Here is a 20,638-nt window from a genome sequence, read left to right as displayed (position 1 = left end):
ACTCAAGTTGCATGGGTTTAATGAGTTCAACCAGCATAAATGGGTTTGGAAACACACATAACTGACTCTTAGTAGGTGTATAGCTCAAGAGGCGGGAGCCAAAAGTGCAGGGATACTAGAAAATAACTGTGACGTGTGCTGAGGGCACAGGACATTTAGCTGAATGTAGAGGGTAGAGTTTGTGCTAGTTCAGCAAGCAGATTGGTCACATAGAAGCTTCTTTTACTTCTACTTCCTCTGTTATTTTTCCTTTTAGCTGCAGCTGTGGGCAGTCAGTGCCCACCCTACCCCACCCATGATTTAAGAGCTAGCTCTGAGCCTAGACACTTAGTTTCCTATTTCCTGACCTGGTATATAGAATGAGAGGGGGGAAAAATCTCAGCCAGGAATCAGGGAATATGACAACTTCCCACACGCCTGCATATCCCAATCTGGAATTGTGATGATGTTAAACCTGAGTAGGGAAGGAATAGGGTGACCTGCAGTAAAACAAGGATGAAGCCAAAATATTCCTTGGATGCTCCCTTTTCTGAATCCTGCTCTTATTCAGATGCTACCCACCCTACACCACCTCCCTACTAAATAGCTCTTCTTAAAAAATGTTCTGATAGTAATCATTTACTTTTTGGCATATATTTAAACCCATGTGCACTATCATATTAAAGCAGAAGAGTTTTGGAGATAGACTTAGGTTCTTATTGCTTTTTACTACTTCTACAAGTTATGCAAGCTCTCAGTACCTCAATTTTCTCAAATCTAAAATAGGGGTGATAATATGGGTTTCATGCATTTACTGTGAAAATTGAATGAGATAAAGTAAAATAACTGCCTTCAATCCTTCTGGAATGAGGCAGAGCATAAGTAAATACTCAAAAATGAAGTATGTGTCAATTGCCTTGAACAGTGCACCGTGGGATAAGTGCATTTGTACAATTGTCTCCTCCTCTCCAAGTGGAAGAATAAAAGGAATTCCAAAATTGTAGTTGTTTTCAGGTGGGAAGCTCTCCCCATATCCCCAAAACCCCACCCCAGGGTCAGTTTCCTATTTCACTTTCTTGTAAACTCATTCCTTTGAACTGGGTTTCGGAAAGAAAATAAACATTAATATAATAGTATTAGCTAACACTTACTAAGTGCATTCGCATGTCTTAACTCATGTGACTCTCATGACACCCCTGTGAAGTTCTGTTATTATTCCTACTTCATGATTAACACACAGGCAATAAGAGGCAGAATTGAGATTACCTGGCTCCAAAATTTGTGCCCTTAAAAGGAAAGAGGAAGGAGGGAAGGGAGAAGGGGAAGGAGAGAAAGATTAGAGAAAGCTTCAGGGAGCCCAGGACCTTTCATTTTTCTCTTTTCTCTAAAGCATGAGAAAATCATTAAGAGGAAAGCATTTGGGGAACACTTGTCTCATTCCCTAACCTGAGAAAGCCAGGCTACTTTACAGATCCCATCATCCATACAACATCTCTGATAAAAACAACTGCTTTCCTGCTGCAAATGCTTAAGTCTCAATCAAGTCACCCAGTGACCCCAGCGAGCCCCTCCCTGTCGTGTCACCCCATTTGCCCCCACAGCTCCCTTCCAGTTGAGCCTAGAGGCCAACTGCAGTCTCAGGGCAGCTCTTCTCCATCATGCACCAGCAGGAGCCGGAGCAGAAACCAGCTGAAACCATGTTTCTGTCCAGACCTGACCATCCCCAGGACACTTTCATCTAGTGTCTGAGAAATTGTGAAGGGCAATGGAAAACAAAACCAAGGCTACTTGGATAAAAGAGCCCATGCCACAAACCAAGTGTTATTATTATTACAGAAAATTAACAAGCCACAAAGGACTTTACGCTCAAATTTACATTGATTGGGCATTTTTTTCACTACTGTCTCCCATAAAAATGCTTTAAATGCAGGCTGATTTAATGGAAACGATAAAAAGAGTGCTGAATGGTTTATATTTGCTGCAGAATTACTACAAGGTATATTTTAAGGAAAATGTGAAAGTTTTGTGGGGTTTTTCCCTTTAGGATAAGATTAGGGAAAGAGGTGCAATTGGTTTTTTTTCGCTCTATTGATCTGGCCGAGCTCCCACAAGCTTAGTTTCTCATCTCTGACAAATTTTCACACCTTCACACTCCGCCCCAGTCACTTGTTAAGAGAGTGTCTTAGCGAAGAGTTGTGTGGAGGAATGTCAATAGCATGGCCTGAGCCTTGCCAGGGTCACACTCGGTAGTTATACTAGTGATGTGACCAAGCTCTATTTGACTGGGACATGGCTGTTGCCTAATATATATAGTTTCCATCATCCTCCATCTAACCCATGCATTTGGCTGTCTCAGAAAGGGTGGCCAATACAGGACATGAAGATAACCACATATTATAGCTTCAGGGCCCAATCCTGATCACCAGGGCGAGAAGTTGAAACAAAGCCCTGGGGAGATGTGATCTCTATACCCAAAGAACTTAGAAGGGCCATGTAAGAGGATGGTTGTTAAGGCTATAGATTCACACTCACCTGGGTTTAAAAATCAGCTATCAGCAGGGCATAGAGTAGGCATTCAAAAATGTTAACTGTTGTGTTGTTCGTATTATTAGTACTGTAGGTATAATTTTGTTGCTGCTGTTGATAATATTCATACTGATTTGTTTCAAGCCTGACCTGCATCATGGAAAGTACTCATGCATCAGATGAGAACTCTCCTAGTTGAATACTAGGGCCCCCTCCATGTCTCAGTTACTCTAATTCAGTGCTTCCTTCTTTGGCATCTGGGTACCTGGACAAGAGCTAATTTGATGGCTACTTTCCATGGCCCTACCTCCTTCGGCAAGGTCCTGTGGGCAAATGGGGGGCCAAGAGCTATGAGATGAACCATGAGGGCATACTACCTTCTTCCCTCATCCCCCAAACCTCCCCAGCCCTTGGGTCCCTCCCAATATTGAAGACATTCTTAACACTTGAATGAATGACAGCTAACAATGATGAATTAACATAAAACTTTCAGATTAACTCGGCTTTACTGCAACATAAATTTTGGCCAAGAGTGTCTGAATCTTGTCTAACTTAAGTCTGCCTATCCATTTGTGCCCTCACTCAACAAACATTTATTGAGTATCCATGATGCATCATGCACTAGAGACACAATGATGAATGACCCATCACCCTGGCTTCAAGGAGATGGTAGGTAGACACTGAGGACCCCATCTGGTAAAGGCAAATGAAGAACATTGACTTCCACTAGCATGGACCACTTGTTCTCTGAAGGCACATTATCCATGCAGTCTCTGCTCATATGCTTGTACCAGTCTCTCCAGTTTGTCCTTTGCTCAATCCCTGCCTCCTCTTCATTACCCATCCTTAAGGTCTCACCTATCTGGGTCAGCCATCATGAGACATCCCCTTGCCCTCTGTGCTTCCATAGTGCCTGTGCCACTCAGCTACATACTGCCACACATTATCATTTTGTTACATAATTTTAATTTTTCTCACTAGTCTGAAAGCTCCTTTAGGGCAAAGTTAAATCCTAAACCCTTAAAATGCTAGAGGATCTAATATTCTAGCATGCAACAATGCACCAGTAAATACCTGAGAAACAGAATTCAATTAAATGAATTCTAATAGAGAATTAGAGAAGGTAAATAAGGAGCTTTTACTCTGAGATGAGAGCCTTTGGAGGGTTTTGAGCAGAAGGTTAATCTGCTATCATAGTTCAGTCCTAATATATCTTGTTGTAAGAGTGTTCTTGGGGTTTTGCTTATCATATGAAGATCCACTTAAGTAGTATTGGTTTTGGTTTAAATAAATGCTTGCCCCTCTCTGTTTTATCTATATCTCTTTCCCCAGTGAATCTCATAAATGAGATGATATGCAGATATTTGCATGATCCAATGCCATTCCTTTAAGAAAGCTGTGGTCTTCTGTAAGAATAGTTCCCACCTGTTGAACCCCTGCCATGCACCAAGCACTGTGCTATTTACTTCACATACATCCTTCTCATAAATCCTCACAACAGCCCAGTGGGTTAGGAATTATAGCCTCCATCTTAAAAATAAGGAAACTGAAGCTCAGAGAAGTTAAATCATGTACTTAAAGTCATTTGGCTAGTAGATGGTGGATCCAAGAACTGATGAGACCTCACTACATTGGAACAGTTAAAAACATCTCAGAAAAGCATTTCATCGAACAGTTTGTAGGGTTTAAGGACTCACTTTTGTGAGCAAGCCCTCCATCACCAGTATGCCTACTGTAATATGGCATAGCAGCAAAGTAATTCAAGTTTCTTTGTCTTGTCATCTGCCATCCATTGCTGCCATGTGCTGTCAAAAAGTGCTCCTTCATTCTGTACTTAACTCAGTGTCTTCACCTACTCCTGAGTCACAGCTGCCAACCCTTCAATTCATCAGCAGCTTTCCTCACATCAGGTGTGCTAGATAGTTTCCTTTAAACATGTAGAGATTAACCTGGTATGGAGTTGTGGGAGCCTTAGAGATTCTTTCTGTTTCCAAGTCAGAGCATCTTAGGAATTTTTTTGCAGACTTTTCTGACAATGTATTTCACTGTCATTCTGTGTTTGACTGGCATATGTATCTTCAAAACCCAGATTGGTGATCTTTCTAGTAATGCCAATTAGACATATCCTTCTCTATCTCGGTGATTTTAGTGATGCAACTGATTGTACAGATTGACCTATAGGTTGCATGGCCTCTTGTTCTTGTAATCTGGGAGCAATAATATATGTTATTTAAACTTAGGTCTGCGGGTAACCCAGTGTATGAACCTGGGTAAGTCTCTCCATCTCTCTGAGGGGTTTGAACCAAGTCTCTGCAGAAATAAATCTGTGATTCTTTGTAATCACTCTCCTTCCACCTTCTATGAGGATATTGTCCTTTCAATTGCAGCTTTCAAAGTTTTCATAAAATGTTTTGTCACTAGGACTTCTGCAGTCTGTTAGAGAAGCAGAGGCAACAGATCAATAAGGGTCCTCGTGGACTTCTAATTCAACACCTGCATTTGAATTAGAAACTCAGACTCAAGGAGGTGCAGGGACTTGTGCATGTCCCTTAACCTGTAAATGGCAAGTCCAGGACCAGAATCCAGGACTCTCAGTGGCCTTTGTACATATAATTCTAAACTCCAGGTCAAAACTGAAACTTGATATCCATAAACCAACCCTCCTGCCTTTTGTGGTGGACTCTGATTTATTAGTCATGATGTAGCCAGCCAGCAAAAATATACATTCAATTGTCTCTCAAAAAAATCCACGTAAAGCTGGAGACACTTATTCTGGTTGAGAGTACAACCGATCGGAAAATATCCAAAATTTCAGGCATCCAGAGTAAACTGCCTTGTTCAAAGCCATAAGGCAAATGAGGGGCAGAGCCAGAACTGAAACCAGAGCACTCAAAGGAAATGACTGGAAGATAATGGATTGTGACAGGCCGACCATTCAGTCCTTCCAGCTTCTTGATGTCCAGCTGGGCTCCCCACACTGTCAAATTGACTGATTGACACACCAGTGCTAAGATGGTCACCAATCCCCAACGCATGGATACAGCTGCATGTTTCTTTCTAGCAGGCTCAAGTCAGAACATAACCTCACCCCTTGCAAATTCAAATAGAGTTGCTATCAGTCAAAGCAGGGAAAACAGTTCCCTAATGAGCTAGTTTCATAACTACTGGGATGTAAGCAAAGAATACGGAGGCAGGCAGAGTAAAGAGCATGGATTTGTTTTTCACTGGGTTTTTGGCTGTCTCTAAAACAAATCTGACCCTAGGTGTAAGCTTGCCCTTTTCTGGTCCCAACTTCCCTGGACATAAAATACATGTTTGGCAACTGCTCTGAAAGTTATTAAAGTTGCGGCAGTAAACTATGGGAGGCCAGAGGATTTCAGACAAAAGTTATTGCATCAGTAACTCAGAAACGAATTCCTAAAACTCTTGACACATTTATCCAGAGGGCTACTGCCAATATAGAAATGGAAATCATTGTCAAGAGCCACTGTGTACCTGGAATTAAAATCCATCATTCTTTGGAGCGAGAGCTATGATTTTGGTGGAGTATGAATACTCATACCTTTTCCCACCATCTTTTCGCAAAAATATGTCCTTTATTTTTCAGAAGACAAAAAAATAAAACCCTGCTCTCTCTGTTTTTATTTTCTTAAGAATCCCTCGTTTACATTTTATTTTCAAATATTTCTTTCTCTGACAGTCCCACATTTAAACTTGAAAGGCGCCCTTTTGCTTATTCAATTGCACTGGTTTTATTCTGGACAGAAATCCTGCTGGGTACAGTAACAGAAAGCAAACTTTACAGCAGCAATAATCCCTTCTGCAGAATCTATTGTGGAGAAATGTAATACACTTTTATTAAACGGCTGAGGAATTGGCTCCAGTGATCTGAATTAACTACAGAAGAGCATAGAAGGGAACAAAACTTCCTCCTTCATTTAGTAGATTCCCTATGCTTTCCCAGCAACGAGCTGGGAACCAGAGATGCAAAACTGCTTTAGAAAAGAGATCCGTGATCGCCTCAGGCAATGCCTTCAACATCAAAAGTCAGGCAAGACAGAAGAGAATGATGGGATCAAGTGCTGGTCCCCAAATGGAGACATGGGCCCTCTGATTCACTGTTGGTGAATATGCATCACAGTTTCAAATGTACATTCACTTTGACTCAGAGTTGAACAAGTTGCCCTAAGGTGGCAAATCAGGTAAGTTGACAGAGTTATGCTTAAGGGGTGATTAACCTCCGCACATCATGATAGAGAAAAATCAGAAGCGATACACAAATCATTAAAAGTGCAATCACTGAAATTATAATGTAATCTATACTTATTGTCTCATGAGATACCAATGAGTGGAAAAATGCAGTCCAGAGTGAACTATATAGTATGGTTCTATTTACATAACATCATAGCTGAAAGGCTGCTCTCCGAATGGTGAACCTGGAGTTCTCTGGATAATTGTGCTCTTCTGGATAACTTTTGCTATCCTATTCCAACTTTTCTAAATTGTTTGTTTTGTTTTTCTACAGTGACCATCACTTTAGACTTGGTGTGTGTGGAGGGGATTATATTTTTCAAAATAGTCTATCCCTAAACTTCCCACCTATACTGTCATTCGTAAGCCAGATCTAGTGGTAAGAAAATATGTTACATTGTGATGGTTTCACAGGTATACATATGTATCAAAATGCATCAAATTTTACACTTTAATTCATCAAATTGTACCCTTGCAACACATGCAACTTATTGTGTGTTAATTACATCTCAATAAAGTTTTAAATTGGAGAAAATATTAGGCAGTCTAAGTAATTTTTATTCTCTGCACAAAATGGTCAAAATAAATAGAAAGAAATACCCGAATCAATGTTGGAAAATAAATTTGATGTTCCAATCAGTGACAGGAGGCTATTCCAAAAGGTTAATAGCATGAATGAGGCATAAGAATGTTCATTTAGCTCTTCCTTTGTTCTCTGGTGATGGCAATGTCCTTGATTACTAATGAAGGCAAAGCTCACCATTCGACCTGCTTCCTTCTTCTGTTTGCACTCGTCACAAGAGTCCACGTCAATCTTAGGTACCTTTTACCCCAAAATGCATGCTTCGGTGCACTTCAATTTTCCTACAGTAAATAAATAGCCTGCGCTAGCTTCCCTTAAGTAACTATATAGCAAACCTGAGGGTTCTGTGACTTTGGGATCAGATAAAATTCTGATAACCAAGCATTCTATCCAGAGATAATTATGAAAAGACTGATAAATGCCTTTTTTTCCTTGGCTCTGCTGCCAGGTTTCTTCAAATATATATACTCTTTCCCTCAAAGATTAGCTTCTGAAATATTCCAAAGAACTTCAATTGCCTTAAAAATATGACAAAAAATCACCAGTGGTTAGAGTGGGGCTGAGAATTGGCTCTATGCATTAGCTGGACAAGAAGAAAGCACAGGTGTTTGCATATTGCATCAGCATTGCTGCCTCAGGGTCATTTAAGGTTCTATGTTTAGATGCCCCTGGAGAGCATGTGCCCTGAAGTCACTGAAAGGTTAGGAGCCTGCCTGCCGGTTAGGCTGCGTCTCACCACTGTGTTCTATGCTTTTTTCCTCTGCTTTCCAATACAACCAGTTGGACGGTGCTGCAGGGAAGAATTGGGCGCCCAGAGAACCCATTTCGAGTGGCCCTGGAATACATCTCAAGTGGAAACCGAAGCCTGTCTGCGGTGGACTTCTTTGCCCTGAAGAACTGCAGTGAAGGTATCTGAATCTGGCTTTTTCCCTCCACTTCTTGTGCCTGGTTGTCTTAGGTGTGCCAATACACGGCAGCCATGCTTAGCTGGGCATGCGTATGCTTTTATAGAAAAGTTCATGGTGCTTAAAGGATGGTTGTGAATATTAACAAATGTACATAACGTAGATGATTAGTTTTCAAAGATCAGGTAAGCAATCCTATTTGCCGAACTTATAACTTCATCAAATAGAAAATAATCTTTATTAAACTGCACATTAGATTAACTTCCCTGGCTGCCAAATGCCCTCACTATTTTGTTGTTGTTCTTATTATTTTTATTATTTTCTATACCCTCACCCAGTTTCATCATTAACATTCTGCCAGTTTTGTTTCACTTAAATCTACACCCTTACCACTCCTCGTGCCCTCTGCCCCGCCCCAACCTAATGATTACTATTTTATATTTGTTTTCTTCTGAAGTAAAATTTATAACTAAGTTATTCCTGAGGCTATGCTTTCAGCTGTTATTGGAGGACAACACAAGAAATTGTATATGAAAATACTTCAGTGTATTTTGAAGAAAAAAAAACTTTAGGACATTTGTCCACTGTATCATGGAATTCTTTTTGCAGAAGTCCCACATTGTGAATTCCTTTTAGGAGTTAGTGCCAAAGGAAGGCATGTCTCTACTGAAGAATAATTTATGGACTTCAATTTTCTTTTTGCCTTCGCTGCCAGGAAGCTCTCAACTAAATATAAAACTCAATCAGAGGAATTATAACTGTATAGATTTTTGTTTGACCTGTTTCTTTCTCAGGGAAGTACTTACTTTTACTTTATGGCTAGATATTTGAATTACAATACTAAAGATGCAGAGACCTTATTTTTAAAAGATTGTATGAGTTTGGGGAATAAATTCATGTGCAATATCATCTGCATCAAATTTATAAAAGATAGTAAGTTGTGCTATTCTTACCTATTTTCTTGAAGATATATTGAAGAGAATTAATTTTTAAATATATTAAAGATATTTGAAATTATATTAAGGATTAAAATTAATTAGGTAATGTAGAATTCAGTAATGCTGTTTAAGAGTGCATATGACCTGGTTGTCAAATCTATATATTCAGTGAAAATGTATTATGATGCAGGTCAAATCTATACACTCAGTGAAAATATACAATGATGTTTTGTTATATGTCCAAGACTTGTTATTTTCCATTTTTTAAATAGAAGCCATTCTGGTGCGTATGGATTGGTATCTCATTGTGGTTTTAATATGCATTCCCTTAATAGCTAATGATGTTGAGCATCTTTTCATGTGTTTTTTGGCTATGTATATATATATATATACATATATATATAGTTTTGTGGGGTTTTTTCAGGTGGGTTTTTTACATGTGTGCTTTTGATTAAAAAACTTGTAGTTTTGCAAAAAGACCATGCAGAAAATACAGAATTCCCAAATATTCACACACACACATACAGTTTTCCTTATTGTTAATACTTAGTGTGGAAGCTTCTTTAAAATTGATGAAACAGTATTGTTATAGTTATAATATTAGCTATGGTCCTTCATCTACTATAGGGTTCACTGTGTTTGTTGTACAGTCCTATATGGTTTTCTTTTCATTTTTGTGCTAGTAATATATATACTACCTAAAATTTCCCCTTGTAACCATATGCAAATATATAATTCATTGCTGTTACTTATGTTCACCATGTCATGCTACCATCACCAACACCCATTACCAAAATTTTTTCATCAATCCAGACAGATACTCTGTACAGTTTAAGCATTAACTCCCCATTCCCTTCCTCCACCCCAGCTCCTGGTAGCCTACATTCCAATTTATGACTCTATGCAATAGCTTATTCTAATGATTTCATATTAGCGAGATCATAAAATATTTGTCCTTTTGTGTCTGGCTTGTTTCACTCAACATGAAGTCATCAAGGTTCATACATGTTATCACACATATCAGGACTTCATTCCTTTTAATGGTTGAGTAATATTCCATTGTGTGTTTAAACCACATTTTATTTGTCCGTTCATCAGTTGATGAACACATGGGTTGCTTCCATCTTTTGGCGATTGTGAATAATGGTACTATCAACATTGGTGTGCAAATATGTTTGATTCCCTGTTGTGCTGGTTTGAAAGAATATATACCCCCTAAGAAAGCCATGTTTTAATATAAATCCCATTTTGTAGAGGTAGAATAATCTCTATTCAATACTGTATGTTTGAAACTGTAATGAGATCATCTCCCTGGTTGATGTGATTTGGTTAAGAATGGTTGTTAAACTGGATTAGGGGATGACATGTCTCCACCCATTTGAATGGGTCTTTATTAGTTTCTGAAGTCCTATAAAAGAGGAAACATTTTGGAGAATGAGAGATTCAGAGAGAGCAGAGAATGCTGCAGCACTACAAAGCAGAGTCCACCAGCCAGTGACCTTTGGAGATGAAGAAGGAAAATGCCTCCCAGGGAGCTTCATGAAATAGGAAACCAGGAGAGAAAGCTAGCAGATGATGCCGTATTTGCCATGTGCCCTTCCAGCCAAGAGAGAAACTGTGACTGTGTTCACCATGTGCATTTCAAGATGAGAGAGGAACCCTGAACTTCATCGGCCTTCTTGAACCAAGGTATCTTTCCCTGGATGCCTTAGATTGGAGATTTCTATAGACTTGTTTTAATTGGGACATTTTCTCAGCCTTAGAACTGTAAACCAGCAACTCATTAAATTTCCCTTGTTAAAAGCCGTTCCATTTCTGGTATATTGCATTCCAGCAGCTAGCAAACTAGAACACCTGTCTTCAATTGTTTCAATGTATATCTAGAAGTGGGATTGCTGGATCATATGGTAATTCTATACTTAATTTTTTGAGGAAGCACCAAACTGTGGTCCACAGTGACTGCAGCATTTTACATTCTCACCACAATGATTCACATCTTCTCCAACCCTTGTTATTTTCTTTCTTTTTTAAAAGAAGCCATGCTAGTGGGTGTGAAATAGTATCTCATTGTGATTTTGATTTGCATTTCCCTTATAACCAATGATGTTGAGCATCTTTCATGTGCTCATTGGCTATTTTGTGTATCTCCTTTGGAGAAGTATCTATTCAAGTCTTTTGCCCATTTTTTAATTGGGTTGTTTGCCCTCTTTGTTGTTGAATTGTAGGATTTCTTTATATGTTCTGGATATTAAACCCTTATCAAATATGTGGTTTCCAAACATTTTCTCCCATTGAATAGGTTGTCTTTGGACTTTCATGATAAAGTCCTTTGATGCACAGAAGGTTTTTTATTTTGATGAGGCCCTATTTATCTATTTTTTTCTTTTGTTGCTCATGCTTTGGGTGTAACTACTCAGAAACTATTGCCTAACATGAGGTCCTGAAGATGCTTTCCTATGTTTTCTTATAGCAGTGTGATAGTTCTGACTCTTATATGTAGGTCTTTGACATATTTTTGGTTGATTTTTTTTATATGGTATGAGGTAGGGGTCCTTTTTCATTCTTTTGCAGATAAAGATCCATTTTTCTGAGCACCTTTTGTTGAAGAGACTATTCTTTCCCAATTGAGTGGGCTTGGCCCTCTGGTTAAAAGTCAATTGTCCTTTGTGCTGGCTTGGAGGTTTTATATACCCAGAAAAACCATGCTCTTTCAATCCATTCTTGTGGATGCAGACCTATTGTGGGTGGGGCCTTTTGGTTGGGTTGTTTCCGTGGAGATGTGATGCAGCCCATTCACAGTGGGTCTTAATGACCTTGCTGGAGTCCTCTATGGGAGAAGAAAAGTCAGATGAAATTCAGAGCTCAGAGAAGCTGAGAGAGAAACACCCAGAAACATTTGGAAACAGCCATTGAAACCAGATCCAGGAGAGAAGGACAAGCAGACGTTGCCATGTGGCTTCCCATGTGTCAGAGGAATCCCAGATATCAGCAGCCTTTCCTCAGAGAAGGTGCTTCCTCTTAATGCCTTAATATGGACGTTTTCATGGCCTTAGAACTGTAAATTTTTAGCATACTGGGACCCCATTGAAAAAGCCAACCTGTCTCTGGTATATTGTATTCTGACAACTTTAACAAACTGAAACAGCCTTAAACAGGAGAGTTAACTTCTGAACTCCCAATTTTATTCCACTGATTTCTATGTCTGTCCTTTTGCCAGTACCATGCTGTTTTGATGGCTGTGACTTCGGAATAACTTTTAAGGTCAAGAAGTGTAAGTTCTCCAACTTCGTTTCTCTTATTTACAATGGCTTTGGCTGTCCAAGGTCCCTTACCACTTCCATATAAATTTGATGATTGGCTTTTCCATTTCTGCAAAGAAGGCTATTGCCATTTTGATTGGGATTGCATTGAATCTGTGAGTCACATTTGGTAATATTCTCATCGTAACAATATTTAATCTTCCAATCTAGGCACATGTAATGTCCTCTCATTTATTTAGGTCTTCTTTGATTTATTTTAGCAGTATTTTATAGTTTTTTGTATATAAGTCTTTCACATCTGTTCTAGTTTGCTAGCTGCCAGAATGCCAGAAATGGAATGGCTTTTAAAAGGGAGAATTTAATAAGTTGCTAGTTTACAGTTCTAAGACTGAAAATGTCCCAATTAAAGCAAGTCTATAAAAATGTCCAAATTAAGGCACCAACAAGAGGTTACTTTCACTCAAAAAAGGCTGATGACGTTCAGAGTTTCTCTCTCAAATGGAAAGGCACATGGCGAACATGCGATGTCTGCTTGCTTTCTCTCCATGCTTCTTGTTTCATGAAGCTCCCTCAGAGGCATATTACTTCATCTCCAAAGGTCTCTGGCTGTAAGAGTTCTCGTGGTTCTTGTCATTCTGAAGTTTTCTTCAAAAGCTTCCTCTTTTAAAGGATTCCAGTAAACTAATCAAGACCCACCTGGAATGGGTGGAGTCATATCTCCCTCTAATTAATACCTACAATTAGGTGGGTCACATCTTCATAGAGATAATCTAATCAAAAGATTCCAATCTACATTATTGAATAGGTTTTATTTGTCTGTCCTGGAGTATGAACCATTTTTACTCATGAAGAATGTGTATTCTGCTGCTTTGGGATGATTTGTTTGATATGTGTCTGTTAGGTCTAGTTGCTTTTTATTGTCATTCAAGTCTTTTATTTCCTTGTTAATCCTCTGTTTAGATGGTCTGTCCATTTTTGAAAATGGTGTATTGAAGTCTTCTACCATAATGCAGAACCGTTCATTTCTCCCTTCAAATCTGTCAATATTTACTTCATGCATTTTTGGGGTTCTAACATTATATATGCATACATTTATAATTTTTATATATTCTTGTTGCGTTGACCCCTTTATCAGTATATTAGGACCTCCTTCTTTGATGGTTTCTGGATTTTTATCTTGTTCCTTTGGTGGGCCATTTCCTGTTTCATTTTTTATCTTGTAATCTTTTATGGCACACTGTACATTTTAATATTTTAGTGTTAATTCTTAAATTCAGTTCCTGAGCTGTCTATTCCTTAAGTCTGTGTCCACCTAATATTATGTCAAAGATTTCCTTGAGTAACAGGAGATAACAGAAGCAAACAAATGCAAAAACAAACAAAAAATATTTTTTGCAATCTTTTCTATTTGGCTTTGCATTAGCTGATGCTCTCCTACGGAGTTTAGCACTCCTATCAAAAGGAAAATCCAAGGCAAATGTGATGTGCAGAGTGTTCTCCATTATTTCTGAGCCTGCATCTTTTCCTGGGCCTGTGCTTGCTCATGGCCTTAGGAATTCCGTTTGCAGGAACTCCATTGCTCCCTCCACTCCCCAGGAAATAGACTTTCTTCCCTTCCTGGGTGTCCTATTGTGTGACGTAAAGCAGGTAATCCTTTGCCCCAGGCCACTTTGATTTAATTGCTTCTTATACTGCTTTCACTATCTGCAAGCTGTTTCTAACTGCAGGGCAAGTTCTGGGAGAGAGAACCAGAGATTCACAGTGAGAGAGCAAGTTGGCACCACACATGCCAGGGAGGGTTTATAAAGAGGGTAGCAAGGGTACCATGAGTTTTTCTGTTTTCAAAGCTGTGTTTTCTTGATTTTGGCACTTTCTCAGTTACTGCAAACTTTTAACTCTTTTTTGGAGTTCTGAGGAAGATGGCTCTGATAGTTTTTGATAGTTGTTCAAATATTCTCTGGTGGGGGGAATGGTACCCTGGAGCAGTTTATGCTGCTATCTTGGTCGACCAGAACCTTGTGTAGATTTTTAATAAGCTTATTTTCTTTTTTTTAAAAATCTATTTGTGTGGTGTTTTTTTTTTTTTTCTTGCATGGACAAGCACCAAAAATTGAACCTAGGTCTCGGGCATGGCTAGCAAGAACTCTGCCTGCTGAGCCACCATGGCCCACCCTGATCTATTCATTTTTACGATCATATTTTATATGTAGTTTTCATTAGATTTTGCCTTAAATCTGTTTGGTAGATTTGGATTAAATGGATCATCAATAGCTATATGCGTTATCTTTCCTTAAATCTTCAAAAGGCATAGGGTTGTCATTACAAACACCTTTTATTGTTTCCCAGATGCAGAGAGTTTAGGAGATAGGATTGAACTATACAAATCCTCAGGGGAGCCTCAGAAATTGTTGCTTCATTACTCCATCTTTAAAACTCCCCCTGTGCCTATTTCTGCCCAGAGATTCACTTGGGAGGGTGCTCTCCCTGTGCCATGGAGCCTGTGGTCTGAAAGACCCAAGTAGGGGAGTGTGAACAGGAAGGAGACCTGTGGCATTCCCAGATCTAATCCTCAGTCTAGACTATTCATGAGCAACAGTGAAAGATCATAAAATAGCTATCAGTTTGTGCTTATAGAGTCCTGGATTCGAATCTTCTGCCTCTCTGAGTTGTTGAATAACTCCATTAGCTAGGAAGCCCCACTGATCACCCAGCTACTTATGCTGCCATAATTTTTCAATCCTTGCTGGCCTTGCAATTACTTTCACAAAATATTGTGGGTTTTTAAAATCAAAATGGTTTATGTGGGGGGGAAAATCACCATAATGTGATAGATTGAACTTCAGTTCAAGTTGAAAAGGTGGTTAACCTGTGATGTGAGGCAATGTACAAGAAACATGTGGTTTGGGAGCAAGCCAGGAGCTTGTAAAAATGCTCTGCCCTCACGAACTTGGGGATTTGTGAATGTCTCAGGACATCATCAGCCCTTACACATGTCAAGGGTCTGTGTACAGTCCAAAGAGGCCATCTGCTGAAATGAAGCCAGTTAGTGGGAATGTGACAGGAAGATGGTATTAGTTCCCAGAATTGGCCTAATTTCATTTGAGCAATAACAGGAGAAGCAGATTAAAGGCTACAAGACTCCTGATATCAGGTCCAACACAGATACTCTACAAAATTTCTTTTCTTGAAAAAATTATTTGCATCTTTGTACCTCTGAATCAAGGATCTCAACCACTTATTCAGATGTTTCCTCCCTTAACCCTTGTAACTCCCCTTCACCTACAAAATTCTTGTTCTGTAGTTTGTGCTGTATTTACAGTAAGTCTAAGAGTTTGAAAGTCCTGTTCCTTGTCTGCTTCTCTACCATTATGAAACCAATAGAGTTAACCTTACCAAATTTTCTTTAATTATCCAGAAGATGTTTCTGGTGGTAGAGTACTATCTTAGAGAAAGGATAAGAGAAGTCTGCTTCTGATTCCCTAGGTTGGATAGGTTAGGTGGATTGGTCAAGAGGCCTGGGAAGGTTCTCATGGCCCAGTAACCTTCCTTCAGAACTCCATATTAAAGAACAGATGGTCTCCATGGGGGATCATTTGTTTGGATAGGTCATGAAAGGAAGGAGATAAGGGGAAAGAAGTGGCATCTTTAAGGGGGAGGATTGAAAAGAACTGGTGACATACTAGCAAGGATTGTAGGTAGATCTGTAGGAAGTCTGGTTTATTTTCTGATAGTAACTCAATTCACTAATAATAAGGCACATACAAGGCATGAGGAGAAAGACAGCTGTAGAACTCCATAGCTCTACCTTAGCCCATATGAATAGAGGTGCCGTTTTATATAACCAGGAAGAGCATGACAGGGAACACTGGCCTGATTCTCCCTAAGCATGCAGCATAGAAGATGATATCTACTTATGGGTGCCATCAGGGCAGAGGCCATGCCTCTTTCCTCTCCAAATCTTGACACCTATCACAGTGTGTAACACTTAATATGTGCTCAGTTAATATGGGCCCATAACAGCAATAAAGGCTAGCAGTGATGGAGCCCTTACCAGTGCAGAGGCAATAGGCAAGCTTTACCACAAGCTATAAAGCAGGTACTGAAATCCTCGTTGTTACAGGTGGGAAAATTGAAGCTAACAGAAGTTTCAAAGTTTGCCTAGATTATTCAGTTATTGAAGGTAAGAAACAAACTTCATCCCAAGTTGATCTGATCACAAAGAAGCTGGGTTTTTATTTATTACTGGAGACATTAAAATTACCTATGACCCTTCATAATCCTATTATCCCTACATCCACATGGACAGAGCCCAAAGCTCTAGACTTGCTGCTGCCTTGAGTTCTCTCTGTTACTGTCTTGATTCCACTATGCTGCCACTTAATTTACACTTCTGAGTTCATTTCCTAGCTTAGTACCCATTTAGGCCTCCATCTACTCAAACTTGGACTTCAGCAGCAGTCAGCTGGTCTTTTACACCATTTCCCAGCCTTCACATTGCCAGACAAATCTCCCCAATATTCCCTATCCTTGTGAAAATTTCATGAAATTTCAGTGACTTTATTGCTTCCCACATCAGGAAATAGTGAAATGACCCCACTCATATCCTGGAGCCAGGTAAGCAATGGTATGGTTGGTGGTGGAGCTGGGACTAATGCCCAAGAATACTTTGACTGTGGGCCTAGTGCTTTCACCACAACCCAGCTGCCTAGAAAGGCCCAGTGTGTCTGCCCGATTTCTAAGATGTTTATAATTTGGTCCCACCATAACTGTCCAGTGCTATGCCCCCTCTTCTCTCACACCTACCTGCCCTCTGGTCAGACTGATTTTCTGTACACCACATCTAGATTGGCCTACTTGGTCTCAGGCCTTCCATTTTGAAGATGAACTCATCTTAAGGACCCAGCTTGGGACCCAGCATCTCCAGAACATCATTCCCTGTTTCAGAAATTCTGCTCTGGAGCCTTTGTGTTCTGCATCTAAATTTGGTAGCTGTTTTATAATTATTTCCAAATTAGTCATTTGGGGACACTAATTTGAAGTTCAGGACCTTGTCTTATATTTATTTTATTACTCCAGGCAGTAGTTAACAAGGTGCTAAACACATAGTAAACACCACCTAAATACTTGTTGACTGATTGGTTAATCAATCAAATGATAAATGCTGCTCCTGCTTTTATAGCTTCAGGTTATTACCCTTCTTCTTCCAAAAGAAACAAGCAGTGAAAGGAAATTGCTCAGAAGAAGTTTTGCCAAATGAGCTTGAAGGAGCAGATTGTATGTTCAGCACAAAGAGGGCATCAGCCCCCTAATTCACCCATGCCTGGATTCCTAGAGAACCCTTAGCCCAGGCACAGAAACCTTTCTTCAGCAGATATCCCAGAGCGATAGGATTCCACTCATAAGGCATCCCTTAGGGCCAGAGTACACTACAGAAAAGCACAACACAGCTGTGATGTATGTACTCTTATTCTCATCACTACCATTCTATGGATGAGAAAATCTAGAAACACAGACACTAAGTAATTTACCCAAAGTCACATGACTTTAGCCAGTCATCTGACTCCAGAATCCATATTCTCATCTACGATGCCTTGCTGCTTCCATAGAAGGCCACTGCTAGGAGTGACTCCAGAAAGCATCTAATCTACCTCCCTATCTGCATGGAAATTGAATGAACAAAAACTCTATGACTTACCTCAAAATTTGACACACTAAATTATTGACTAGGCAAAAACTAGCCCAATGTGCTCTCTGCTTCCACCTGAAACTGCATTTAGACAGCAAGAGCTAGAAAAGAAGCAAGTCCAGTTCTCAGTTTTTTAAGATATCAACTCAGAATTTCCCTTTTCCTGCCCAGGTTGGTCAAAGACAGTTTAGGTGTCCCATCACTTGGTGGTCAAGAGCGGACCCCTCAACCCATGAAAAATATGTAGCTATGAAAGGCTTCTGTGTGTTCCTAAATACATCTTACTTCAGGCCACCGTAACTTCTCTTCTCTTTCAAGAACCTGCAAGAATCAGGTCTGAGATTTCCCATATGAGAGCTCATTCACAGGGACTTCTTAACAAAAAGTAATCTCACTCCCTTACCCTATCAAGAGACTTTGCCACATGTTGCCTCTTTTACTTCATTCAGCTAAGGGTATCATGTCCTCACCTCAGCCGTGAGGGGTTATTTCATTAACTCCTCTAGCTCAGGAAGGGAGAGGAGTCGAAGGTTTCAAAGGCAGTCCACCACCATGGACAACTTAATACACATGTTCCAAAAGAGTTGGAGATGCCTGGATATCAACCTCTCTGGATGGAAAATGATGGCATTGGACTAAATCCAAACGTATTTTAGAGACAAGCCTTTATGTCGAAGTCCTCTTTAGAAGTCCAATATATAAAATTACCAAGTAGAGCTGCTCTTGGCAAGCAAGTGGGGGAACCCAGAACCCAACTTCTCCAAAGCTCTTGGACAACCTCCTTCCATGGGACTCTATGGAAAATAGTTTGAGAACCATTGAGTGGTCTGATTTTCAAGTTTCCTATTAACCCGAGATTTTTGGATCCTCTGATTCTGTATTTTCTTAAAATATGAAAACCAAAAATAGTTATATTACCTATCCATGCCTTCTTTAAAAGATTAGAGCTAAAGACAAGGCTGTTATACTTTGCATATGGGCCATCTTCATAAGGCGAATTCTGCTCCTGGTGGATCTTAGCTTTGAGAAGCTGGATGTAGAGCTAGTAGAAATGTTGCTGGTAAAAAAAAAAAAAAAAAAAAAAAATGGGTGTTTCTCCCAGCCTTGCCCCCTCTCTCTCCTACTCCACCAAAGATATTGCTGGGCAGCAGAGAATGTCCTCATTAGGCCAAGAGGAGCCAAGAGAAAATGAGAAAAGCTGAACAGATTCTAATCTTTGGCCAGTCATGTGGAACCAATCAGCCTGTGGTGAAGGCTCCAAAAGCCAGCTGTGTAAATGAGGAATTACCTGTTGAGTGAGATCCTGGCAGCTTGGGCTAAACTGGGCATTTTCTGTTCCAATGGCAAGCAACGCCCCAGCAGGATCCTCAGTGTGTGCTTGTAAAATGGAGATTACAGTGGTGCTATGTCTTGTAACTGCCAGCAGAAAAGTCTCCTTACGTAGCAGACTCATCTGTCCATCCATCCATGCAACCATCCATTTATTTAGCAGGATTTACTGAACAAATACTAAGCTAAATGCATATTACACTGCCATAAAATTGGTGTTGTTTCTATCTTAGGACTGAATTTTGTGTGGTGGCTTTAAAATCTCTGTTCTACTTTGCACAGAAACTGCTCCCCCAAAGGCATCCGTAACCTAATATTTGATTTGCACCAGAGGTATTGAATAGGAGCTTCATTGCAAAGATGCCTTCCTCCAAATAGGTTCTAATGTTCCCTTCTCAGAGATATCATAGAATGACCACAGACTCAGCAATAAGAAAACCTGAATTTAAGTCACCTTTCCACCTCTAATTTGCCATATACTCTCCCAAATCTTGGATCAGAACAGACATTAAGGGTCTCATCCAGAATTGACACATTGATTTTTTTTTTAAACAGGGATTAAAATATGTGCAATAGTCATCCCCAAATTGACCTTATCATAAAGAAGGTGGCTGGGCAGGTGCTCTATTAATTATGAACCAGAGAGATCAGGGCCTTATCTGGCCTTCCCACAGCAACCTTGCTGCTCACAGCTTCTCATGGAGAAACTGCCCTGCACAGAAACCAATGGGCTCTTCTGACACGTCCTGCAAAGCTTTGTGATGTTAATAATGATCAACTGCCAAGCTGGGGAGAAGAGGAAGCACTGCCAATCTGAGTCTGGCACCAAGGTGGCCTCTCCCTGCTGTGGGATAAAGTGAAAGCCAAGGAGAAATCACAGCCAGGGCCTGGTGTCCTTACCGAGTTCTCATTGTGCTTAAGACCAGGTGGACACTGACTCCCATTTTCAAAACATCCTCCTTCTTGAAATTAACTCCCTGTTTCTAACACTTCCTGTCCTTAATTTATCTATGGAGTAGCACTGTTTAAAAAACATGCATTAGGATTATGACTCATCTGACCATTGGGGTCTGCTTACAGTTCTCCAAACACCTCCCCACATTAGGTTTTCTTCTAGCTGTATTTCTGCAAAGTGCTCTTCTCCCACCCAATAGCCACTTTTCAAAGCCTTACCCTTCTTT

At 39.9% G+C, this 20,638-nt stretch overlaps 1 protein-coding gene across 1 annotated transcript in view; it reads left to right on the top strand.

Moving 5' to 3' along the window:
• Positions 1–20,638, top strand: part of ALK (ALK receptor tyrosine kinase) — a 219,793-nt gene that overhangs the window by 8,637 nt on the left and 190,518 nt on the right. The window contains exon 2 of the mRNA XM_077151697.1: positions 8,120–8,247. Within this exon, the coding sequence (XP_077007812.1) occupies positions 8,120–8,247 (128 nt within the window). The remainder of the gene's footprint in view (positions 1–8,119; positions 8,248–20,638) is intronic.

The sequence above is a fragment of the Tamandua tetradactyla genome, chromosome 3, assembly GCF_023851605.1.
Source record: "Tamandua tetradactyla isolate mTamTet1 chromosome 3, mTamTet1.pri, whole genome shotgun sequence".
Classification (NCBI taxonomy): Eukaryota; Metazoa; Chordata; class Mammalia; order Pilosa; family Myrmecophagidae; genus Tamandua; species Tamandua tetradactyla.
This window is presented reverse-complemented; position numbering and strand designations above follow the sequence as displayed.